The sequence below is a fragment of the Trichoderma camerunense genome (genome assembly GCF_050948025.1).
Source record: "Trichoderma camerunense strain CBS 138272 chromosome Unknown V8C40scaffold_10, whole genome shotgun sequence".
NCBI classification, from domain to species: Eukaryota; Fungi; Ascomycota; class Sordariomycetes; order Hypocreales; family Hypocreaceae; genus Trichoderma; species Trichoderma camerunense.
The window spans coordinates 106,722-128,575 of NW_028145360.1; the positions used below are offsets into that span (position 1 = coordinate 106,722).

General features: G+C 51.4%; 6 protein-coding genes and 2 non-coding genes across 8 annotated transcripts; 4 read left to right on the top strand and 4 right to left on the bottom strand.

The window, feature by feature from the left end:
* Positions 1-1,169: 1,169 nt before the first annotated feature.
* V8C40DRAFT_246213 (O-methyltransferase) lies at positions 1,170-2,641 on the top strand. Its single transcript, XM_083216068.1, has 3 exons — positions 1,170-1,399; positions 1,491-2,132; positions 2,187-2,641. The coding sequence occupies exons 1-3, from the start codon at positions 1,322-1,324 to the stop codon at positions 2,223-2,225; spliced, it is 759 nt and encodes a 252-aa protein (XP_083072415.1). The 5' UTR covers positions 1,170-1,321; the 3' UTR covers positions 2,226-2,641.
* A 17-nt stretch (positions 2,642-2,658) lies between these two features.
* Positions 2,659-2,753, bottom strand: V8C40DRAFT_t134. The gene has a single exon. It is a non-coding gene; the product is annotated as a tRNA-Ser (tRNA).
* A 150-nt stretch (positions 2,754-2,903) lies between these two features.
* On the top strand, positions 2,904-2,998 carry V8C40DRAFT_t123. The gene has a single exon. It is a non-coding gene; the product is annotated as a tRNA-Ser (tRNA).
* Positions 2,999-3,227: 229 nt separating this feature from the next.
* V8C40DRAFT_246214 (chromatin-remodeling histone chaperone SPT6) lies at positions 3,228-8,281 on the bottom strand. The gene is made up of 4 exons (XM_083216069.1): positions 7,882-8,281; positions 7,637-7,819; positions 3,960-7,581; positions 3,228-3,893 (listed from the first exon to the last, which is right to left on the bottom strand). The coding sequence occupies exons 1-4, from the start codon at positions 8,053-8,055 to the stop codon at positions 3,631-3,633; spliced, it is 4,242 nt and encodes a 1,413-aa protein (XP_083072416.1). The 5' UTR covers positions 8,056-8,281; the 3' UTR covers positions 3,228-3,630.
* A 2,312-nt stretch (positions 8,282-10,593) lies between these two features.
* On the top strand, positions 10,594-12,924 carry V8C40DRAFT_22842 (kinase-like domain-containing protein). The gene is made up of 4 exons (XM_083212304.1): positions 10,594-11,192; positions 11,271-11,428; positions 11,507-12,035; positions 12,098-12,924. The coding sequence occupies exons 1-4, from the start codon at positions 10,908-10,910 to the stop codon at positions 12,629-12,631; spliced, it is 1,506 nt and encodes a 501-aa protein (XP_083072417.1). The 5' UTR covers positions 10,594-10,907; the 3' UTR covers positions 12,632-12,924.
* A 29-nt stretch (positions 12,925-12,953) lies between these two features.
* V8C40DRAFT_246218 (HAD-like domain-containing protein) lies at positions 12,954-14,742 on the bottom strand. Its single transcript, XM_083216070.1, has 2 exons — positions 14,273-14,742; positions 12,954-13,826 (listed from the first exon to the last, which is right to left on the bottom strand). The coding sequence occupies exons 1-2, from the start codon at positions 14,395-14,397 to the stop codon at positions 13,217-13,219; spliced, it is 735 nt and encodes a 244-aa protein (XP_083072418.1). The 5' UTR covers positions 14,398-14,742; the 3' UTR covers positions 12,954-13,216.
* A 452-nt stretch (positions 14,743-15,194) lies between these two features.
* V8C40DRAFT_246219 (Fusaric acid resistance protein-like-domain-containing protein) lies at positions 15,195-19,184 on the top strand. The gene is made up of 3 exons (XM_083216071.1): positions 15,195-15,705; positions 15,784-18,325; positions 18,387-19,184. The coding sequence occupies exons 1-3, from the start codon at positions 15,616-15,618 to the stop codon at positions 18,920-18,922; spliced, it is 3,168 nt and encodes a 1,055-aa protein (XP_083072419.1). The 5' UTR covers positions 15,195-15,615; the 3' UTR covers positions 18,923-19,184.
* Positions 19,089-21,831, bottom strand: V8C40DRAFT_246221 (DNA polymerase epsilon noncatalytic subunit). The gene is made up of 2 exons (XM_083216073.1): positions 21,041-21,831; positions 19,089-20,974 (listed from the first exon to the last, which is right to left on the bottom strand). Exons 1-2 carry the CDS (start codon positions 21,730-21,732, stop codon positions 19,324-19,326), a joined length of 2,343 nt encoding a protein of 780 aa, XP_083072420.1. The 5' UTR covers positions 21,733-21,831; the 3' UTR covers positions 19,089-19,323.
* Positions 21,832-21,854: the final 23 nt, after the last annotated feature.

Below are 21,854 nucleotides of genomic sequence, written 5' to 3' on the forward strand. Positions count from 1 at the left end.
CGAAGCCTAAATGTTTCGACGCGACGCATATCTGGATAGGAGGTCATTGCCTCCTCATCAAGCCACAGACGACAAGACTCATCTAGAGGATCCGATAGTGAGCTTGATGATGCTCTCTACACTCGTGACCCTTACCAGTCGTGGAAGGGAACTCTTTCACGGCCTAGTTCCCTCATTTAAAGCTGTAGAGTAGCAATCTCTAAGAAGCAAGTATTTGCATTAAAACCTGTTCTCATCATTCCTTCTCGTCATATTTATCCCGCTATGTTTATAGAGATTTGTTTGCCACCCCCTGCTGCTCGAAATGTATGCCCAAGTGCGGATTTTCGTGACGAGAATAGAGACAGGGAGGGAGGGCTACATGAGCTAATATTTCTCAATAGATCATCCGCCATCTCCCATCTGTAAACGAGCTGTTTACCACCTCTGTGTAGATGATTATGTAGAATATTTTACTGGCATGTAAATCTTCCCTCTCAAATAATCGTCGAGTGTCGGGAAATTCTTGACAATACTATTTGCCACACGTACACATGCTACACCCTGCTTCCTCTGGCATCTACATCAATGATGCTGCTGGTATCAAAGCGGCCAACAGGAGAAAAAGCGAAGACGCTCTCAGTTACCACAATCACAGATTGGTCCCACGTAATATCCGAATCACAATGTTTGTCCATTTCAATCACTGACATTCCACAGCTGCGATCTGATCGCGGGATTTCTTATCAGCAAGAGTCACACGATGGGAAGATTGGGCGCAGATGCACAATTCACCTCTTGCGCAGAGTTTTCACGTCGTAGGTGGTGTGGTCGGGTAGGTTAGGATTCAAATTCAGGGGTAAGTAAGTGTGAATGCGGCGCTTCCTCACACGCATCCTTGACTGACTCTGTTCAACCAGTCCAGCGATTACCTCTTATAATCCACGCAATGCAATACGAAAAAATAATATTCGGCAGTTAATAATTAATTACAATAGCACCATGACAAACCTCGTTTGTTCGGTGATTAAACCCCGTGAATCGCAGCTCCAGCTGTTAATCGGGAGTTTCTTCAAAGGGTACTAGCACATGCACGCAGCGGGGAACTTTGAATCCTTCGTCACTCTTATAAATAACACGCACAGCTTCGCAGATCAACTTAAACCTCCTTTTTTTCTTTTTCAATGTGTCACACTGAAGCTAACTTAGTGAATTCGACGGAAGAACTAAGGGCCAAAATAACTACAACCTGCTTTGAGCTTTCTTCATAAGCTGTGAGCTTATTCCATCGTCATACATCTTCCCCTCCATCGCGTGGCAAAACTACGAGGCCCCTTCCAAAATGGACCACCCGCCAGAAATCGTTGCGCTTCTTGAGAAATATCCCTCATTGAGGGGGCCGATTGAGACTGGCGTCGAGGTATTATTATTCCCTTAAGTCTATTAACATTGGAAAAAACTCTGCACAAAAAGCATTCTGAACACGTCGCTAAGCTTCCCCTTTATTTTAGTCTCACGATGGCCGCGAGGAGCGACTGCTCTCCTATATTCTCTCTCACCCTCATTTACATGACATGAGGGGTAATCCCTCCAAGCTTCTCTCCGTCATGGACGAATACTCGGCCAAGCATGACTTCCTCATCAGCATCGGCGGCCACAAGGCCAAGATCATGTCCGACTTGGTCACTAAAGAAAATCCCCAGACTCTTGTCGAACTGGGAGGCTATCTGGGATACTCTGCCATCCTTTTCGCAGACACCATGCGCCGCAACAGCAAGCCAGGCCAACAGCCCCGCGTGCTGAGTCTTGAGATGAGCAGCGAATTCTCGGCCATTGCTAGGGAGCTGATTATGCTTGCGGGACTCTCCGACATCGTCAAGGTCGTCACTGGCCCGGCGGAAGAGTCTCTGCGGAAGCTTCACGAAAAGGGCGATCTGAAAAAGATTGACTTTTTATTCTTGGACCATGTCGAGGAACTGTACGTCTCTGATTTCAAGGTCTGCGAGGAACTGGGTCTCTTGCAAGAGGGCGCGGTGATTGCGGCCGACAACGTGGTGAAGCCAGGTGCCCCTGAGTATCGCAAGTATGTCAGAGACCACCCGAGGCTGGAGAGCACCGCAGTTGTGGGATTGATTCAACCTGGAGATCTCGAGGTAAGAAAGAGTTTCAATCTACGGCGGAGTCTATTGTTACTGACATCGGCAAAGGATGAAATCGAAATCACACATGTTACGAGCTCGGCCTAAACACTTGCTGCTAAAGCTTGACTCGAGAGATGCGGAAGGCAGGCTATTCATTACATCTACTGATCTTGGATTTAACATCTGCCCATCGAGCTCTGCTGCTGCTGTACAAGAGATGTGGCGAAGTTTCTCACTCCGTGCATCCCATCTGTCGCGCTCTCAAGATCTCTCCCTATTTACACAAAAATATAGGAGATGGATCTTATTTTGTCATTATTGATTTGTCTTTACAACCTGATATGATGATACTCTTTGTATGTTAGATGCACAAGCGATGCAGTTCGTACGTAGCACGTAATTTTCAGTTGCCAAAAAACAGAATGTCACTCTGCCGCGAAGGAGAGTCAACCACTGATAAATATCACAGCTTACTGCTAATGCAGAATACGGGGGCAATAAAAAGGAACAGTCACTGCGGCAAACGCAAAAAAAGAAACGACACCTGCAGGATTCGAACCTGCGCGTGCGAACACAATGCCTATGATACCTATTGATAGCAGGGCATCGCCTTAACCACTCGGCCAAAGTGTCTTCTGATTGGTCTATACATGGTCCGCCAGTATTCTGTATTATGATGCTAACGCAGCGGCAAGAGCGGATGGCATCGTCTTGCTAGTTTGGTCGCATTGCAATATGACTATATGATGACGGTTACCAGGCTAACTCGATAAGAGATGATAAGACACTTTGGCCGAGTGGTTAAGGCGATGCCCTGCTATCAACAGGTATCATAGGCATTGTGTTCGCACGCGCAGGTTCGAATCCTGCAGGTGTCGCTCAATTCTTTTTTTGCCCTCGCGTCCTCTTGAACCAACAGCCATATGGCAATCGGACTACTTACTGGTTTCTTTTTCCATCTTGTTCCCATCAAGCTGTATCTTGCTGAGTTCTCTATACTTCTTTGTATGAGTCAACCACCCAGTGTGATGGCGCCTTGGCAGCTGTTCGTCATTGATCAAACACATTGGAAGCAAACATCACGAATGATCGGTCCCTGTATCCATCTGCACATAATCTGTATTTACCAATCTAGCTGCATCGATTCAAGAGCAGGCTTTGTTTGTTCCTAGTCAGTTGAAACATTCCTCAACCCAGCTAGCCCCCTCTCAAAAACAAGTTACCTATTATTCTAATCTTTTGTTTTTTCCATGAATATTGCTGCTCATCCATGCCGTCCCCATAGCCCCAATCTTTCTCTGAAAATAATGAACAATGAGGAAGGGGGAAAAGGGTGTTTTTCGCTCCCGAGGACTGCTATCGAGTTCCTCCCGAGCCAGTTTGAATCCGGACTTTCTACACAATGATACTAAATAATCAACACACACGAGTCATTAAATCTGTAACCCTAGATTTCGCTTTTTCCATGTCCGCCTCCAGGCCACGTCTAGGTCATCATTATTCTCTCTTCTTAGCGCGCCCCCATCGCCCCCATCTTGGAAAACTCATTCTGGAACCGCAGCTTGAAACCGTTACACAGGGCACGCATGTCGGGATACTGGTATCCCCTGAGCTCGAATCCTTGAGGAATGGTTCGCACCGGCAGGCCGATGACACGTGCCGTCTTGCTCGCCTTGAAGCATAGCCAAAAGTATCCTGGATGCTTGGTGTCGATGCAAAAGGCATATGCAGATCGGTTGGGGTTGGCATCCACATAAGTGATGAGCCATTTCTCTGCTTGGATGTTAGAATAATATTCATCTAGGGATTCGGGTGACAAATTGGTTAAAGTTAACTTACCGGTCTCGTTGCGTGACCTGTTTTGGTACTTGTCGTTTCTCATCATCTCTTCGACCTTTCTGGCCATGGCCTTAACATGATCCACGATCAATTCGTCGAGATCGCTGTAGGTGTATTTTCCACCTATCCTGAGGAGCTTGCCAACGGAGAACTCAGTATCCTTTTGCATTTCCAGGACATCAATGTGCTGGTAAACGCCATCGGCAACCTTCCAGGTAATAGCCAGGTGGTCGTTACCCTTTGAAGAGGGTCGAATAATGACCTCGCCAGGGGGCTGCGATCCAAGGTACTCTTCTGCCTGGATTGAGTTGTAGGGCTTGAAGTTGGGGTGTTTGACCACACGCTGCGTCCTGCCTGTGGTCTTGTCTTTCTCACGAAGCTCCTCCTTATCAGCGGCCTCGAGGGCATAGTCCCAGCCGTCGCGGCCAAAGTTGATGGGGGCCTTGTAGGGGACACGCAGAGACTCTTCCCGCATGGAAAGCTTGGCCATAAAATCCTTGTAGTTCATCTCAAGAATCTTGGCTTGCACCGTTTGCCCTGAGCTGAGGACGTCCTTGACAGAAGCCCGGTTCGATACTTCGTGGCCTTCTATTCTGCCTTCGATGCCACAGTCCAGCTTCACAATGGCAAAGTCGTCTCTGACCATGCGCACGTTGACTGGAACAATCATGCCCTCGCAGAGAGTCAACTTGGTTTCGCCCGTAAACATGGTGAAAATGTCAGATGGCGTAAGGAGCGCAAAGCTCCTGCGCAACTCTTCGTAGGGCGCTTGCAGTTCGGCACTAATGGCTTCGAGAGTAGCTCGCTTACGTTGGCTGAAGTTCCTCTGCAGCTGGTCGGCGTATTCATCAAGCACCAGCTCGTTGACCCTCTCTTGCTCGTCCTGCTTGAAGAGCTTTCGCACGATAGCACCAGGTCCGTTCTCATCCGTCTCCGCTTTCACGTCCTCTTCATCCAATTCAAGCGCATCTGCCGCCATCTTGCGGCCCAGTTCGTAATCTTCAGGGTGAACACGGGTGTTGTCGAGAGGATCCGATGAGGGATTGGTTGCGTCGTACTCGATATACAGAAAACTGGCACAGTTGTTCCAGACACGTGGTCCAACAACTGGTAACTTTCCGCTATCTGGGTCACCGACAAGCTCATCTCTTGTGTTGACTACGCCTCCGTTTGCGTTGATGGTCTTAATTACGCTAGTAGCCTTTCGCGGTCCCAATCCTGCGACGAAAGGGAGAAGGTTAGCCGTATAAGTGTCCGTCATGGCATCGTTGATGTTGACTCCAACCATGTTGACAGTATCAACCATGGCAGATTCCAAATATTTCATCAGCTTATCCGGAGGCAGCAAGCTTTGGCATGGGTGGAATGAAAGAGACGATACGTCTTTGCCAAGCGCAGCGTATTCTTTCATCGGGTTCTGCAAATACCGCGCCAAGGCGATGCAGTATCTTGTGATGGGGTTCAGAGAGGGGTGCTCAGCCATGGCACGAGGGCTATCTTTGTAAAGGCGTGCGACTTCATCCTCGACGACGATGACTTCAAGCAGCTCGGTTCGGTAGTCGTTCGTCTCGGGGTCCTCAAACTCTGCCCCCATGAGACTCTTCTCGCTCACAAGGCCCTCCAAGTCGCGGACCAGCTTTTGCGTATCCGATGACCAGCCGCTGACACCAATGACATCAGGCCGTCGCCGCCGCACAAGCTCGACAAAGTTCTCGCGCTGAGTTTCGTCTCTGCCGAGGTTGCCAAACTTGCCTTGTTCAAGCACCCTGCCTTCTTCCTCCACCCAAGCCCAGCACACGGGGTCGCGAGTGGGGTCGCCACCTCCGTTGGACAGAACGAGCACCCGCGGTGTAGTACCCAGGATCATACCCTTGGGCTTGTACGGAGCTTGATCAAGCTTGCGGTAGAACTCTTGTCGACACATCTTGAGAACTTCATCCTGACAGAAAGTCCGAATAACCTCCTTGATGTTTTTGGCCACAATCTTTTCCAGCTTAGGATAGGCAAGATCCAACACCTTTTTGCGCTCCTCTCGCCACTGCTCCGCTCGGTCACTGAAATTCTCTGACTCGAACTCTTGGTAGAGTTGCCTCCGGAAATCGTATCGTGAAGGCATCTCGAGCTTAATCTCCACGAGACCCTCTTCCTCGGCGCGCATCATCTTCAGGAACACTTCGGGTTGGTGTACCAGATCCGCAATGGCCTGGTTTTGGATGTACTTGATTTCGTAGTACGGGTGGGTGTCGTCAATCTTTCGCAGGCCCTTGTCAGTTCGACGACAGCTAATTTCGGCCGCCTGGTAAAAGGAAGCTCTCAAGTACTTGCGCATCCGGGGACTGGCAAACAGCTCTTCAGCATACATCTGACGAGCAGCATTCATGACTTGATCACCGGTGTTAAAGCTGTCATCAAGCAGGCTGTCTGCCAGATCCATCGGATACTGCTCGTGGTCATCCGGAGCGACTTTCCTACCCTGTCGAAGGGCATTCTTCGCTAGCTGGTCGGCAGTGATGCCGTAAGCTTTGACAAAGTAGTATGCTTTTCCGTTGCGAACACGGTCAAATAGTGAAGATTTTGAACCTGGGCGTTTCGTTTGCGATACGCTACCGGATAGAGTCGCGAGGTCCTTTAGTTTGTTGGCATACTGGAACTGCAGATAATCCTGTAGGTCCTGAATCTCCTCCATGGTGGTAGCCTCGGGAATCATCTCCTCAACCATGTCGTCTTGGACATCCATGGATTTGAGATTCTCAAACGACTTCTCAAGCGAATTTCTCTTCTCCACGAATGAGCGAAATTTGATATCCAGCTCGAGAATTCTCCATAGATCATCCTGGTTCAGTAGCTTGTCTGACTGAATCGTATAATCAGGGCCGTCGGGATCATCCCTCGTGGACTTGCGAATTTTCTTGGAGTGAAGGAGGTAATCCTTTCGGTGCTGAAACACAAATGGAACCTCGACTTCGTCGACAATGAAGAACTCGAGTACTTTACCAACTGCCTTGCCAAAAGGGGCTTGGAGTTCCTGAGCCAAACCCTTCTTCGGCCATAACTGGTTGGTAATCCATCGGGCCTCCTCCTTGAATTGATCAGGAGTGAGCTGCAGGTTCTTGAATGCTTTGCGGTCGAGTTGGAAGCGTTCGGGCTCGTCTGTAAATCGAATTTCGTTATCCTCGTCGGTGAGCAATTTTTCCTTGAGCTGTGAAGGCTCAAAGACGTCCTTGAGCTCGATGCCCTGCTCCTCTCTCTCTCGGTCCTCCTCCTCTTCTTCCATCTGGAGTGCCCAGTCGTAGTCTTCGCCGTTGCCAAAGATGGCCTCCATATCATCCAGCGCATCCTTGTCAAGGCCTGTAGTATCGACAACACCGCCGACACCGCGATCCCTAGGGCGGGCGACTTCAGCATCTTCCTGTTGGCGTATGCGCTCATCCTCATCTTCGGGGTAGTCTTCTTCGATGAAGTCGTCGAACTCGTCGACTTGGGAACGGAAGCCAGGTCTACCATAGCCACGTTGCTCGGCAGCGTCCTCGTCATCGTCTGCAAAGATTTCTTCCAAGCCTCGCTTTTCGTGGGCTGAATCGTCCTCGTCTCGGTGGCCACGTTTGAGGCGTTTGAACTTTGACTAAAGATGAGGTGTTAACAAAGAAACAGCGTCAGACGAGCAGTGAGAGACTAACTGGTGCCTGGGGCTTTGGCTGTTCCCCAAACTGCTCGCCAATGAGTTCCAAATCTTCCTCGTCGAGTGCTTCTTCCTCTTCACGATTCCGATGCTCTCGCTTTCTCTTTACCGGCCGACTGTCGACGTCGGACTCGACCTCTTCTTCCTCTTCGTCTTCATCGACAATGAAGCCCTCGCGAATCTAGGACAAGCAGTCGCGTTAGTCAGTGATCGTGTCAGCAGCCAACAGCGCTTCAGTGTTACCTTGCGAGCCTCTTCTTCGTCATCATCGTCTTCTTCTTCTTCGCTAGAATCGTCGACACGGGCGGATGGCTTCCTTCGACGTTCCTCGCCAGTATCTTCATCAAAAGATTCGTCATCTTCCTCGTCATCCAACTCGGCCTCTCCCGAAATCAGGTCGCGCATAGAGGAGCTCATCTTGTCGGTGCCTGGCGCTATCGCGTTGGGAGGATGTCACAAGGTTGATCGAGGGACTCGCGTCCGAATTGGGCGCGGATAACGCAATTCAGCTGATGGCCGGATAGATTTCCGATGAAGACTGGCAGAAGGCCTTGATTCCGGCGAAAATTGGCAATGAGGCCAACTAACTTCCTTCTCTCCTGACAAGCCTATATGAATTTTTGAGCAGTCTCGGCGACCACCTTCAGCCTCGTGTCGCGTGTGGCAGGGGGTAAAGCGGAATTATATTTATCCGTTTTCGAAAATGCTTATGTAACTACCTGGAGCTGCATGCTCCGCCATCAAATCCTCCGAAGCCTATCAAGCCATTCACATAATTGACTGCAATAGGGTTTGATTTCTCAACCTTGAAGTAGCTTAAAATCACAGAAAAGTATCTATATGCGCCTGAAGATTCCCAGTACATTGAAAGTACATGTACAATGAAAATTATGTGCCTTTTACATCTCACCGTCTCCTTCACCATTAGAATACATCCCATACTTGACCAGAGACTATTACTGTATGTGTGAATAGTTTGAACATGGCCGGGAATAAGGAGAATTATCTGCTCTTGAAGATGGCTAGCAGCAATTTGTTGTGCTAGTATGCAGCCCAGTCGACATATACGATGCGCTCCCCCACCTCCGAGCATTCGGGAAACGGCAAATACTGCAGCTGGCTCTAGTTTCAAGATCGGGCCTCAGCTCTGGATTGCTACAGCCAGTGTGGAGTCGTAGGCCTGATACCAGCATTTACGAGAATGCAAAAGCTAGCCCCGCAGGTTGCGGCAGCCCGGAGACTTAAATTAGAAGACGGACTGAGGACCCCACATCGACAACTAGGTAGCTATTGGTGTTGAAAGAGAGGGAGCTTGAGAGCTTGGTTGAAGCAGTGCTGCAAGGCGATTCGTATTGGTTCACCCGTCGGCCAGTAGAAATGGCGAGCTGGATTATATCAAATCAGAAGATTGAGGTATCACCTCATGAACTGGTCACATCTGCTATTGATGAGACTGCCAAGCGCCTTTTAGTTGCAATGCCAAGTTAACAAGAGCTTTACTGGAGGTGAACGCCTATGATACCCTGGAAGGGAAACTTCACAGCTGAAATCGGATGATGCTGTATTATATGACTGGTCGGGCTTATGACAGGTACAGACGATGATCGATGACATTTACTCCCTAGATGCTAAACAAAATCCAGAAAAAGGTAAAGCTGCGCCGGTGAGCTGTCGTTCTAGGGGAACATCGCAATAGGCAGGCCAGTTCATCCAAGTCATCCTAGGAACACATATAGATGCACTGAAACAACTTTTCGTAACACTACGTCATGGGGAATAATGGGTCGATATCCAAACAAGGCAACGCTCATGGAAGATGAGACGGCAAAGGTGCGCCTGGACTGGCATCAAAGGGACGTTCGCCTGTGCTGGGAGTCGTTTAAATGGCCCTTGAGAAAGGAGATGGCGGGTTCTTTCACCTGAATCGTCCCGCAGCCAGACGCGCTAGTCGATGCCATGCGTGTGTTCCATTGCACCTCTACAGGACGAGTATGCACCTCTAGGGGTCAATGCCAGATCTGGGTACCTGATGCATGATTGGTGAGGGTCAAGCGCGCCCAGGAGCGTTTAACATGTTAGCCGGGTTTCATCCCTCTGTGCTTCGTATACTTGAGGCATCCCCATCTTTCAAAACATGTCCAAACGTTCCGGCTCTTCGCTAAGATGCGCGTGAATGGCCCGGGCCCCGCTGATGAGCCCAGCTGCCCGCGACTCGTGTGAGCATTTGGTGATGATGAATACAAACAAGCACGGAGCACAGAGTTGTGCTGATATGATCAGTGCGCTCCAAAGCTATGATAGGGGGAGCCAGGCTTGGGCGCCTAAACAAGGCCAGCGATTTAGGGGCTGGTGGTGGTGGCTCTTGGGGTCGCCCAAACAGGCAACGTGCATTCAACCACGATTCTTTTGGTGGCTGCTTGGCTATAAAAATAGAACTCGGTACAGCATGATTGGAGAAATTCTCCTGACGCGGGATTTCATCTCATGTCCTGGCGTTGGCAACTGGTCAAGTGCATTGTTGAAAAATCCTTTGCAGCCCGTCCGGAGATATTTAAATAAAGGGCGAGTGCAGGCCTTCATGAGAGCCAATTCAGTCGATCCACGGTCTTTCTTTGTTCTGAACTCCCCCGAGTCTTTGTAGCTTCCAGGTTTCGCTCCAGACCCCAAACCGACCAGGATCACGTTATCTCTGCAGGACCCCACACTGGACCGCTGCAGCGCTACAAGGCACCTGGGCACCACTAATTAACGTGCCCGTAGCCTCGACCATTTCGTGCACGGAGGACGGACAACTGCCCGTAAATATCCCCCACGGCACCCGAACTTCGAGGGGTGTCCTCTATTCTGCGGAGAAGCGAAACGACCACCAGAGGCATTTTCGACGTGATACTCACTTGCTTCTCTTCATCTCTCTGAGGCTGTATACGAGTATTCATCAACGCAGGGCCAGCACAGCCGGAACCTGTTCGACACCGACCGCCAACGACTTGACGAAGAATCTGCGCTATTCCGAGCGGCGACGACACATCGCTCCTCTCATCTACACGCAAGGCTTTGAACTTTCATCCTCAGCCTTCCTCTAAGAGCACTGTCTGCTGGGCTAGCAAGGCTTTGTTTGTTTTGTGCTCTGACTCTGGCGAGCCTTGCCCAAGTGATTTGGACTTGAGCCCCCTAATCGACACCGACGCCTCGCCCCGCGCCTTGGTGTGCCAAGCATCACCAACTCACCACTTCTTTTCCCGTTCAGCATCCTCAAACTTCTGCCCAACATGGCTGACGCTTTCGCACCGCGCACGATGAAGCGCAAGAACGTCAAGGGTCTTGCCCTGACGCCGGCAGCGCCACGACCTCCGCCACCGGCCGAAAATGGCAGACGGCCTTCGGAGGTTAACAAAGACGAAGCCGGCAAGGAGGAGCAGCTGGAAATTGGCATCGAATACAAGCTCGACCTAAGACCAGAGGAACTTGAAGTCATAAAAGAACTCGGATCTGGCAATGGCGGTACCGTTAGCAAAGTCAGACATCTGACGACAGGGACCGTCATGGCTCGCAAGGTACTGTCCCTCCTGGCCCTCCCCTAACCTACTTCCTGGGTGTCCCCAATGGAGCCTGAGCTAATGCTGGGTACCTAGATTATACACGTCGAAGCCAAAAAGGAGATGCGAAGGCGAATTGTTCGAGAGCTTCAGATTATGCACGGATGCCACTCCGACTACATTGTCACATTTTACGGTGCCTTTTTGAATCACAACAACGATGTCATTATGTGTATGGAGTATATGGATGTTGGGTAAGTTTCATTGCATATATCCAAGATACGAGATCGGATCAACCGTACTGAATGTGACTGACTCTTGTATCTGAATAGTGCGCTCGACAGAGTTTCGAGAGTCTTTGGCCCAATCCGCGTGGATGTTTTGGGCAAGATTGCAGAGGCCACTCTGGGCGGTCTGACCTACCTCTACATCAAGCACCACATCATGCACCGAGATATCAAGCCGTCAAATATTCTCATCAACTCTCGTGGTTCTATCAAACTCTGCGACTTTGGAGTGTCTGGAGAGCTGGTCAACTCCATTGCCGATACCTTTGTCGGCACATCCACGTACATGGCCCCTGAGCGAATTCAAGGCGAGAAGTACACAGTCAAGTCGGACGTCTGGAGTTTTGGTTTGACTATTATGGAGCTTGCCATTGGCAAATTCCCCTTTGCAAGCGAGCACATTGACGAAGATGACTCTGGTCCCGCTGGAATTTTGGATCTGCTGCAGCAGATTGTCAACGAGCCGGCCCCGACGCTTCCCAAGAGCGACGCTTTCCCCAGCATCCTGGAGGACATGGTACAGAAGTGCCTGTTTAAGGAGCCGGAGAAGCGGCCTACCCCACAAGAATTATTTGTAAGTTGATCCCCCCCCTTTACCCTCGGCTTGTCGAATGGTGACTGAGACAATATTTCTAGGAGCGTGATCCTTTTGTGCAAGCTGCCAAGAGAACACCGGTAGACTTGAAGGAGTGGGCATTTAGCCTCATGGAGAGGGACAACCGCAAGTCTCATCTCGTACCCCAGCTTTCGCCCAGCGGCACCCACGATCTGCTTCGATCAAGCGACTCATCGCCACAGTCGCGAAATGAGGAGCTGCCGCTCGACACGCCCCAATTCGGAGACATCCCAATCGCTGGAGCTGGAATTCTCTCACCAAGGGATCAGCTGGCTGGGCAGAATCGATCACCATCGCGAAATGGTGTTGGCGCGAGCCGGCCCGCTCATCCGGGCCTCGGACAACGAGTCCCCACAAACTCGTCTTCTGGCTATTCAGATGGCTCCCATCACTCTTCTCCCAACACCTTCAACCTTCCTGTCCGACCAGCGCCACCAACAAGTGCTTTTGCGCAAGGAGGATCGCAAAAATCAGCGTCAGACGAGGCACGAGGCCAGAGCCGGAGGCAGGTCAAAACCTACGGGCTGCCCCCGAACCCTTCATACGGCGTATAGGATCCGCCGCCACCATACTATTGACCCTCTGACCTACTCGTATCGACATCCTCTCGTCAACTCTCTCTCTGCCTCAGCATCACCTCGGCGCAATTTCTTTTTTGATGGACATGTCTCTGTCTCCTCACGTCTGTTCTGATTAGAGGCGCCAAACAAAAATTGATAGCGAAAGAAGAAAATCTCTGGAACGATTATGTGGAATGAGCTGCGAAACCAGCTATAAGTTGCACATGGAAAGAAAAAAACACCTTTTGTTTTTGTTGGTACACTTCAACGCAATGAAACCGCTTGGATCGTGTTACATGTTCTCGTGTGATGTACCTACCTATGTAGCAAACGCAGAGCGTTTGAATCTAGCAACCCAGCTTAAGCTGAGAAAATAACAGATGAGATGAAAGTGAGAGAAAAGAGAAAGTGGCTTTTGCAAGTGAGCATTAAATGAATTTTGTATTTGCCATTTCCCTCCCGTATACAAAGAGTATATATATATGCCTATGTCCAATGTAGTGTTGGTGGATTTGTTTACATGTATTGTGCTTGATGCTGAGAAGCGCCTAAATCTAACGTTTGGATATATGCGGAAAATCACAATGGTAAACGCCCTTGTTCTATCACTCTCCCCTGAAATCCATTTTCCAGGATTTGAATTAAGTCGTTGAGCTTGTGGATTACCAAGTCGGTATGCTCATGGTTGGCCAGCTCCTTGTTCACGTCGTTGAGCAGCAACACGGTGGCAGCGCCCGCCAACCTCCCCGCCGTCAGATCATCGAGGGAATCGCCCACCATGATCAAGCCGCTGGTGTCCACGGCGCCGGAGCCGTCGACCAGCCCCCAGCTCTGGGCGATGTGCATGATACCTGCCGGATGGGGCTTAGGAGGGCGAAAGTCGCGGGTGATGACGGGATAGAACTGGGAGGCGGGCAGGAACTTTGAGATGAGGTGCTGGACGGGGATGTCGAAGTTGCGGGTGCAGATGGCCTTGGGCACCTGGTAGGCCTCGAGGTAGGACATGAGGTCCTGGAGGCCCGGCTGGGGCGTCTGCGAGGCCATGGCCTTGCGCTCGATGGCGCGGATGGCCTCGTGGGCGGGCGGCTGCTGGTGAGGGGGGAGCTTGTCGATGTGTTCGAGAATGTCCACTGACTGAGGGATGCCGAGGACGGAGCGCATTTCCCTGAACATGTATGTTTGAGGCTCACTATTGAGGATGTCAGAGGCAATGCCAATTTGTGGAGAGCATATTTTCCCCTTTCATTCTCTTCATTCTCTTCTCCTCCCTTCTATTCTGTTCATCCTTTTGCCGTTGTCTTTCTTCCATCTTGTTCCGTGGCAGAATGAGGGGCATATAAACGCAGTAAGCAAAATGAGTCAGTGACAAGGCTGTTGAGCAAAACTTGCCATTGCCCAAATGCCACCCGACAATATGAAAGACAAATCACTTGATCTTGTCCCTAGAACTATAGGGCTATCACACTTGAGAGAAATATATAAGAAAAAAAAAGATAGAAGGCTTTTATAACAGAATGGGCTTCAGAAGAGAAGAGAAGAGCGTTGAAGAAAACGAAAGAAAAAAACAAAGGGAAAGAGAGGGGGCATTAGGTAAGACAGCTCAATCATTAGCTGGCTGTATAGGGTGTTTCATACCACAATGTCCCGTCCATGTCAAATATGATGCCCCTCAGTATCGGATCGCTGTGGAATGGTGACAGGCCGGCTGCTGCTCGCAAAGGGGCGAACCTTCTGGGCCCCGGAGCAGCCATGGCGGACATGAGCCGTCGTCGGATGAACGAGTAGGTGGCCAGCGTGGGCGATTTGGCGTATGTTGATGAAGAGGGAAGCGGGACACCGAGGCCAGACGCAGACGCACAAGCAGAACCTGGAAGCCGTCTAAGTGAGACGAGCAGACAGCGCGCCTGGGAGACTGCAAGACTGGAGGGATGGGAGAAGGAAGAAGCGGCGCGGAACGGCGTGAGGAGCAGGCTTATCGTGATTTCTAACCAGCAGGTCAGATAATAGCACAATGGCACTTGTTTTGGGCTCCATGAATGTGCACGGCGCCAAGCGTTAGAGTCAAGATCCGTTGCGTCTGGACATATGCAACAGGCTCAAACAGGCGACGGCACTGGAGCAAGGCCCGAGTTTAGGAGCACGCTGGAGCGCCTGATAACGGAAGGCATCAAATCAGATCGTGGCTAGTGGGCGGTCGGTGGTGGTGGCGCAGCCCGAATGACAAGCTTCAAGCTGCTGTTGGACGTGCACAAGCGCCCAAATCAACATTAAATCACGCCGTCCGTGATGCATCTGATCAACAGCTCCATGCAATCCAAATCCCGACTCCCGCTAGCAGTGCTACTCGACTGTCACATCTAATAGTTTATATTGCTCGGCACTAGCATTGCCGTGGGTGCATGGGATGGCGACGGCCGATTGGAGGTGGCCCAAGAGATCGCCAAGGGTTCAAGGCTCCATGGCTCACGATCTGGCGGTAATTGCAAATTGACAGCTTGCCCCAACCCCAAAGCCCGGAGTACATACATCTGGCCCACCTGCTGGCCCCGCTGCAAAGTGTCAACATAGTTCTACTCCGTAACGAGTGCCGGTACCTGAACAGGCGCTCCAGCACGCTCAGGGCCGCTAACGACCGCTGCGCCCCATGCCATAAGCTCCCGGCATTCGGTCCCGCTAACTGAGTGTTTACAGTAGCGGACAGTACGGAGTGCGTGCACCTGATTCAAATTTCAAACTTGCTCCCGTCTCAATGCTCTCTCGTCACCGCGGCAGCTGGCTCAGCTAGCTTAGTACCTGAGCTTCCCACGATAGCAGCCCAACCCTGCCCTAGCCATCCATCAACCACCACACAGACGCCAGCAGCAATCGCCTCCAGCAGCCGAATCGCGGGCTGACCTGGAGACACGGCTCGGGGCCTTTCTCGAGCCCATGAGAATGCTTGTTCTGTCCCGCAGCAGACGCGGCCGACGCTTCCAGCCATGAGCAGCTCCAACGGCAGCAGAGACAGCTCCAGCTCCATGTCCTCGACGACGGCCGCATTGCCGCCCGCGCGTCCCTCCAAGAGGAGTGTACGTGAACTCGCCTTCCCCCTTCCAGATTACTCTGCATGAGGCGCTTTGCTAAACTCGGCCGTTTCCTATCAATAGAAAATGCGCAATGGCACCTTCATCATCCCTGCCACGGGCGAGCGCTCCCGGCGCCAATTCACCCTCCGCACTCCCAGGACCCGGTCGCACTGCAATGGATCCGAGCGTCGTCCGCCAACAACTTCGGTGAATTCGGTTGGTCAGCATCTCCAGGCTGCTTCGAGAGCTGTGCGGACCAAGTCGCTGGCGGCCTGGCGATGGCTGCAGACCGACGAGGGGCGGCAAGTGCTCAAGTGCACGCTGGCATATCTCTTGGGCACCACGGCGACGTTTTGGCCGCCGTTGTCCAACTTCTTGGGCCGCCGGGATGGAAAACACATTGCGGCGACGTTGACAGTGTACTTTCACCCAGCCCGGACGGCTGGGTCCATGCTGGAGGCTGTTGTGATTGCCATTGTGGCCGTGATATATGCTGAGCTGGTCTGTATGCTGTCGATGGGGATAGCTATTGCCTCTCGCGCCATCTCTGGATCTGCCGCTCCCGCACATGCCATCGTCCTACTTGTATGCATTGGAGGCGGTCTTGGCTTGGTCGGCTGGACTAAGCAGCGATTGAACCAGCCCCTTGTCAACACCGCCTCTACCTTGGCATCAATGGCCATTATATCCATCATTACCAAAGAAGAATCCGTCAACAATGGCTACTTCTCCGTGGATAAGATCATCCAGATGTTTAAGCTGTTGTTGCTTGGAATCACCTTTACCGTGGCTGTTAACCTCCTGTTATGGCGCGTGTCGGCAAGAAAGGTGTTGCGCCAATCTATCCTTACTGCAGCAGTGGCGCTGAGTGATCGTTTGTCTTTTATCACCAGTGGGTTTTTAAACGGATCGGAGGACGAGGTCAACTCTCCCGAGTATGCCCAGGCATCTGCTCAATATAACTCATCGTATGCTCAGATAATGACAACTCTCCGAGAGTCTAAAATCGAGCAATACTTTCTCGGGAGAGAGGACATATACCGGTTGGATAAACGTCTCATCAAGTCGTTGGAAACGCTGTCGCAGGCGACTGGGGGTCTTCGTAGTGCGCTCCAGACCCAGCTGACGCTTCTGAAAGAGGGACCCAACTCTATTGTGGTACCGCAATCACACTTATTTTCTCCTGAGCCAGCATCTGGAATGACTCGAAGTGTTTCATACTTTTCTGATGGCCTATCAGTCATTGAAGAAGACGAATTCGAACGTCGTTCGGCCCTCAATAGCCACTCAGACCCTACGCTCGATAAGTCGCCCATCTTTCGTGTGCCATCCGATATATTCGCGCTCTTTTTGGCACTGCTGGGTCCTTCGATGAAGTCTTTGGCATATACTCTATCAGAAACGCTGAAAGAGAACCCTTTTGGCAAACACCCTGAAGATCAGGTGGCTGTCAATGTGCACCTGCGTGCCAGCCTCCGGGATGCGGTGAATCTGTACAACAATGCTAGAGGCAAGGCCCTTCGAGAACTATATCGAAGCATCGAGCTCGGAAGATCGCGAACCGAAAACATTCAAGCTGATATAGAGGAGGTTGCCGCTGCTTGTGGCCACTTTTCCTTCAGTTTGCAGGCAGTGGCAGAGGAGATGGATGCGTACCTCGACGTGCTTGAATCATTGCAAAATCCGTTGGCACACCAAGATCGCAGCTGGAGGTGGCTCAAGTTCTGGAGGCACTGGAAGCTCTTTCAACGCCGCAGCGACCGTGATGCAGAACACGAACCCCTCCTGGTCAGAAAGCCCAGGGGCCGAATGAAGTCGCCTACCCCTCAGGGTCTACCCAAGGCCATGCTGAAGAAGAGAGACTCATTTCATTGGGATGCCTCACCGCAGAAGTCTAATTCTTTTGCTCGCAAATGCTCCCAGGCTTTACTAAAGTTTCTTCGGTTCCTAACGCGCGAGGATGTGATGTTTGGAATCAAAGTAGGTATTGGTGCCGTTTTATGGGCCATGCTTGCTTTCATCCCTGCTACAAGACCAGTGTATCAACACTGGAGAGGCGAATGGGGCCTTCTGTCCTACATGATTGTTGTCGGAATGACAACTGGTGCCTCCAACACGACAGGTAGCTCCCGATTTATTGGGACCCTGATAGGGGGAGCCTGTGCTTGCTTCGCGTGGTCAATAAGCATGACCAATCCCTGGCTCCTTGAGCTCTGCACCATCATTGTAGCGCTGGGAAACTTTTATGTGATTCTAGTCATGAAGAAAGCTCCCCTGGGGAGAATCTCGCTTCTGGCATACAACGTCATTGTGCTGTATGCTTACAGCTTGACGCAAGATGTTGACGATGACGATGACGATGAGGGTGGAATAGATCCTCTCATTTTCGAGATTACGTACCATCGAGTAGTGGCGGTTACGTTGGGAATCTTGTGGGGTATTCTCGTCTGTCGACTGTTATGGCCAATCTCTGGGAGAAAGAAATTCAGAGAGGGGCTCTCGGTGCTATATCTACAGCTTGGGCTCATTTGGAAACGTGGACCTCTGGCTGCCTTGCTAGAGGGCGGTGATGAAGGCATGGATTTCATGAAGGAGGGCGAACAGATAGCCCTTCGGCGATATGGTATGATTAATACCCCCTTTACGTGTCTGATTGCTCTTGCTAATTATATCACTATATACAGTGTTCAAACTGGAGTCGCTGCGAGATTCTGCCAAATCTGAGTTTGAACTTCGCGGGCCGTTCCCTGAAGCTGCCTATGGCCGCATTATGCGCTCTACGAAGCACATACTAGACGGCCTCTACGCTATGCGTCTCATTACACAGCGTCGAGACACTCTCTCAGAGGGCGAGAGTGCCCTGCTGGAAATTACGGCTGCTGAAAGGGTACAACTATGTGAACGCCTATGCCACGTTTTCCAAGTCCTGGCGTCGTGCGTTATGCTAGAGTATCCTCTTACGGATGCTATTCCTACTATTGACCGCACCAGAGACCGCCTCTTGAACAAAATCTATCAGTACCGCAAGAATCATATGGAGATGAACTTGAGAAACGGCGAGGACGATGCCGTCCAGGCCATGACGGAAGAAAAAGATTATGCTTTGCTTTATGCGTATACCCTTGTCACGGCGCAGGTGGCCGCCGAGTTGAAGAAGATTAAGAAGGAGATTGAGGGCCTGTATGGAGTTTTGCATCAGGATGAGCTGCTGTTGGAATAATATACGAGAAGAAACAGGACGAAATATGACGGTTGTAGTTGATTGGTAAAAAGATGTTTTTAGATACCCAAGCATACACGACTTTTTGGGGTAAAATAATATGGGTTTGGATATTTCATAACGGGAAGGATCAAATGAAGCATATGAAGCGAATCATGATGGCGCACGGCCTTTGATTTCTTGAATATTAAGATATATAACATGGCATTTATCGTGTCTCGGTTTGATCAATCCTCATAATAATGTTATTTCATATCCATTGTCTAGTCGTCCCTGACTAGGTAGTTATTTCATGCGTTACGTGATGCTACATCTAATTCCATATCCCACCAAGCAAGATTCCCTTTTCTTCCCTTATATCAACAGACCCTTATTTCCCTCTAATGCTTGCGCCTACATGATTACAAAGTACACTCCCTCAGCTTCCCCAGCCGCCCAATCTCATACTCTACCCATCTTCCAACGCCCTTCCGCCCAGGCACGAGAATGCTCCCCGGGTTCATGACGTGACACCCTTCATACGTGATGCAAAACGGCGGCGCCGTCGTATCGATGAGCGCCATGGCAGTGGGCAAGGGGTATAAATGTAGCGCGGAAGCGTAGTCCCAGTGCACGGGGCGGGTAGACTGGCGAAAAGGAGAGAGGTAGCCCTGGTCAAGGATCGTCTTGACGAGCTTCTGGGCTGTTTTCACGTCGAGGGGAAGAGAAGAGGAGGTACTGGTGGAGGGTTTGTCAGCGGCAGCCGAGTCAAGATCCATGGCGTCGCCCTCGGCAGCGGGTGATGCTGATGGGAGATCGGGAGAGGCATTGTCTTCCCCTGGAGCGCCATCTGTTTCGGCGGTGGGTTTGCGCTTGAGAGTTACCGAGGTACGCCTCAGTCTGGCGGATATATCGTCTCTAAACAAGACAAGCTCGTGGTTTGGTCCGAAAAGCGACATTCTGCTTGGGTTGCTCGTCCATACAGCAGAACCCTGAACGCCCGTGTTGCCAGCTTCGGCATTGGCCGTGGCAAAAGCCCGACGAATGCGCGAGGTGAACATTTCAGGGACAGGTTTTCGAGGCAGTGGCACGGACGCACCACCTGTGAAGGAAGAGACCCAGCCATCGTTGTCGCCGGGAACGAAGACAAAGGTGGAGGACTGGAGAAGCGTGGGGAAGTCAGAAAAGGTAGAGGCAAGGGCGTCAAAGTACTCTTTGTACTCAATGCTGCCGCCGCTGCCACCTCGGGCCATGACGGCGTGTTGCGTGAAGTTGCCGGCCAGGACAAATGTGAGGGGCGATGTGCCTTCGGGTTCGGCGGCGTATAATGACAGGATCTTGCGGAGGGCTTGAAGGGCTCGCGGCTGGTCGAGGTTGATTTCACCAATGATGACGACGCGATTCCGCGAGGGCATGTCTTCTTCAGGGGCCGGCTGTAGTAATCTTCTCTCCAGCCTTCGCATTTTGGATCCGACTGCACGCTCACTACCGACGCCGAGGAAGTCGATCCAACCGAAGCCTCCCCCAATGGTCTGGTCATGGTCGGTTCCATCGAGCCCACTGATGCCGAGAGTCGACTTACGCTTCTCGCAAGGGGGCTGCCCGATGAAGAATCCCTGGAATCGGCCACCAAGAGTGCCTCCAACGCCGCTACTGCCACTGAGACCTTTACCAACTGATTCTTCTTCCTCCTCGTACACGCCGTCTACAAGGACCATCATTCCGGGGCAAAACCATGCTGAATCATCGGGGATGGCAACCGCCTGTGAAACATCAAGGGCAATGGTGCCTGTCAGGTCACTTATGGCAAGGTCTCCTGTCGGTAGGATGTTCAGCTGGCCTAGGAGCATGTGATTGCTTCCGTGTCGACCGAGCAAATTGGCGATGGGCGTGATTCTGAGAGATTGTTGGTTGGATAGTGAGCGTTGTAGAGTGTGTTTACGGGACGAGGTGACGGAAGAGGTCTGGAAGGATTCGTTTCGGAGGAGACGTTGGTGAATGACGTGGTAGCGGTTTCGGAAGACGGTGGTTTTGTGGGAAGCTGGAGGTAATAATGAGGGCTTGGCGGTATCTCTATGTTCCACGTGTGAGTTTGAATTGAAATACAACATGAGCAGAGTATAATGTGGCATATCTCACCTTTCAAAGTGTTTCTTATCCACGTTGTAAAGGAGCCGTGGCTGGTCATAGGCGTCAATGACCTTGAGCCAGGCGCGGGCATCGCTGGCCTCTTCGTCATCATCTGCCTCCTCTTGCACCCCCAATCCAGACATGCCAAAGCTAACATTGCTGTCTTGCCGAGGGAGTGCCGTTGGTCTGATACCGAGTCTAGTGTTGATTGTATCGCTGTCGTTGATCTCCAGCATGCTGTCTCCCCGTGGAAGCCCTCTGCCCTGGCCCATGATCTTGCCGCCACTCATGTTTCCCTCCAGCGTCTTGAGGATGTCTTGCAGCTCCTTGCTCGCCCCCTCCACCATGACGCCGCCATTTCGATTCTTCCAGCTTCTCGCCACCTCCTCCAGCACTCTTTCTGCCAAGCCCTCTTCACGCCATCCCGAGCCGCAGTGTCGCCCGATGAAGGACGCAAGCTCCTGCAGTGCCGACGAAGTGAGTGTCAGCGAGTGCTTCTTTGTGAATGTGCGGAAGGCGAGCGGTCGGAGAGTCGCAGGCGGGAGGATGATGGGGAGGATCGCGGCTTTGGGGGCATTGATGCTGAATGGCTTCGGAGGGTGGACTGGAGTTCCGAATGCCGGCGACGATGAGGGCGCCACTGATGATGATGGAATCAGTGGACGCTGCTTGCGGAAAATGGGGGCCGGTGTTTTGTCCATGGTTTGATGCTGTCGAGATTAAGAGCTTGAAGTCGGCATCGCACCAGAAAATAGGATAGAAGAATCGAGACAGCAATTGCCCGAATTTTAGCTGATAGCCCACCTGAGCTCTACTATCGCGA